The 805-nt window shown below is 32.3% G+C and overlaps 1 protein-coding gene across 1 annotated transcript; it reads left to right on the top strand.

Annotated features, from left to right (window-relative positions):
* Positions 1–197: 197 nt before the first annotated feature.
* On the top strand, positions 198–604 carry LOC112597159 (the record flags this gene model as incomplete). Its single annotated transcript, XM_025343096.1, has 1 exon — positions 198–604. A coding segment is annotated over exon 1 (372 nt), but the record flags the coding sequence as incomplete, so codon positions are not given.
* Positions 605–805: the final 201 nt, after the last annotated feature.

The raw sequence follows: 805 nt of genomic DNA, 5'->3' as shown, positions 1-805 counted from the left end.
GGGGGGGACGGGGGACATTTATTGCATAGCACTGCGGTCATTTCTTCATTAGCGCGCGATATTCATAACAATATATAGATAAGGTATGTCTGTTAATGGTACTATAGGTACAGGTATGTTTATGACATTGATAATACTACTGCAAAAAATGCTGTGACGTTACAAGTGTATCCCTGAAATACGAGAAAAATATATTTCAAATGCTGACTTTGCCTTAAATGTAAAACAGCTAATGGCTTTAGCATTTGTACCGATACCTGACGTTGAAAAAAAATTTGACGAGTTAATGTCCCAAAGTTTTTTTGTAGAAAATGAAGAACTATTGTTTCCATTGACAGACTACTTTGAAGATACATGGATCGGCAGACCAAATAGACGTAGAACTCGACGCCCACCTACATTTAGTTTAGCACTGTGGAATCAATACGACGCAACACTTGCAGATTTGCCAAAAACAAACAACTCCGTCGAAGGATGGCACAGAGCATTTTCGTCATTGTTAGGTGCATCTCATCCAACAATATGGCGATTAATAGACGTAATAAAAAAAGAACAAGGGTTAACGGAAATAAAAATCAATCAATTAATAGCAGGGCAAGAACAGGTAGCTAAAAAGAAAAAATATACGAAGACAACTACACGGATTAAAAATATTGTAAATTCTTACCGTGAACGTAATTTAAATGAATATTTAATTGGAATTGCTCATAATTTACAAATATAAGGTATTAATTTTTATTATAATTATTGCTCAAAATTTTTATTATTATTTATATATTTTTTATTATTATTATTAAATAACATT

This window comes from Melanaphis sacchari, unplaced genomic scaffold, assembly GCF_002803265.2.
Source record: "Melanaphis sacchari strain LSU unplaced genomic scaffold, SCAv2.0 Contig385_pilon_pilon, whole genome shotgun sequence".
Taxonomy (NCBI): Eukaryota; Metazoa; Arthropoda; class Insecta; order Hemiptera; family Aphididae; genus Melanaphis; species Melanaphis sacchari.
This window is presented reverse-complemented; position numbering and strand designations above follow the sequence as displayed.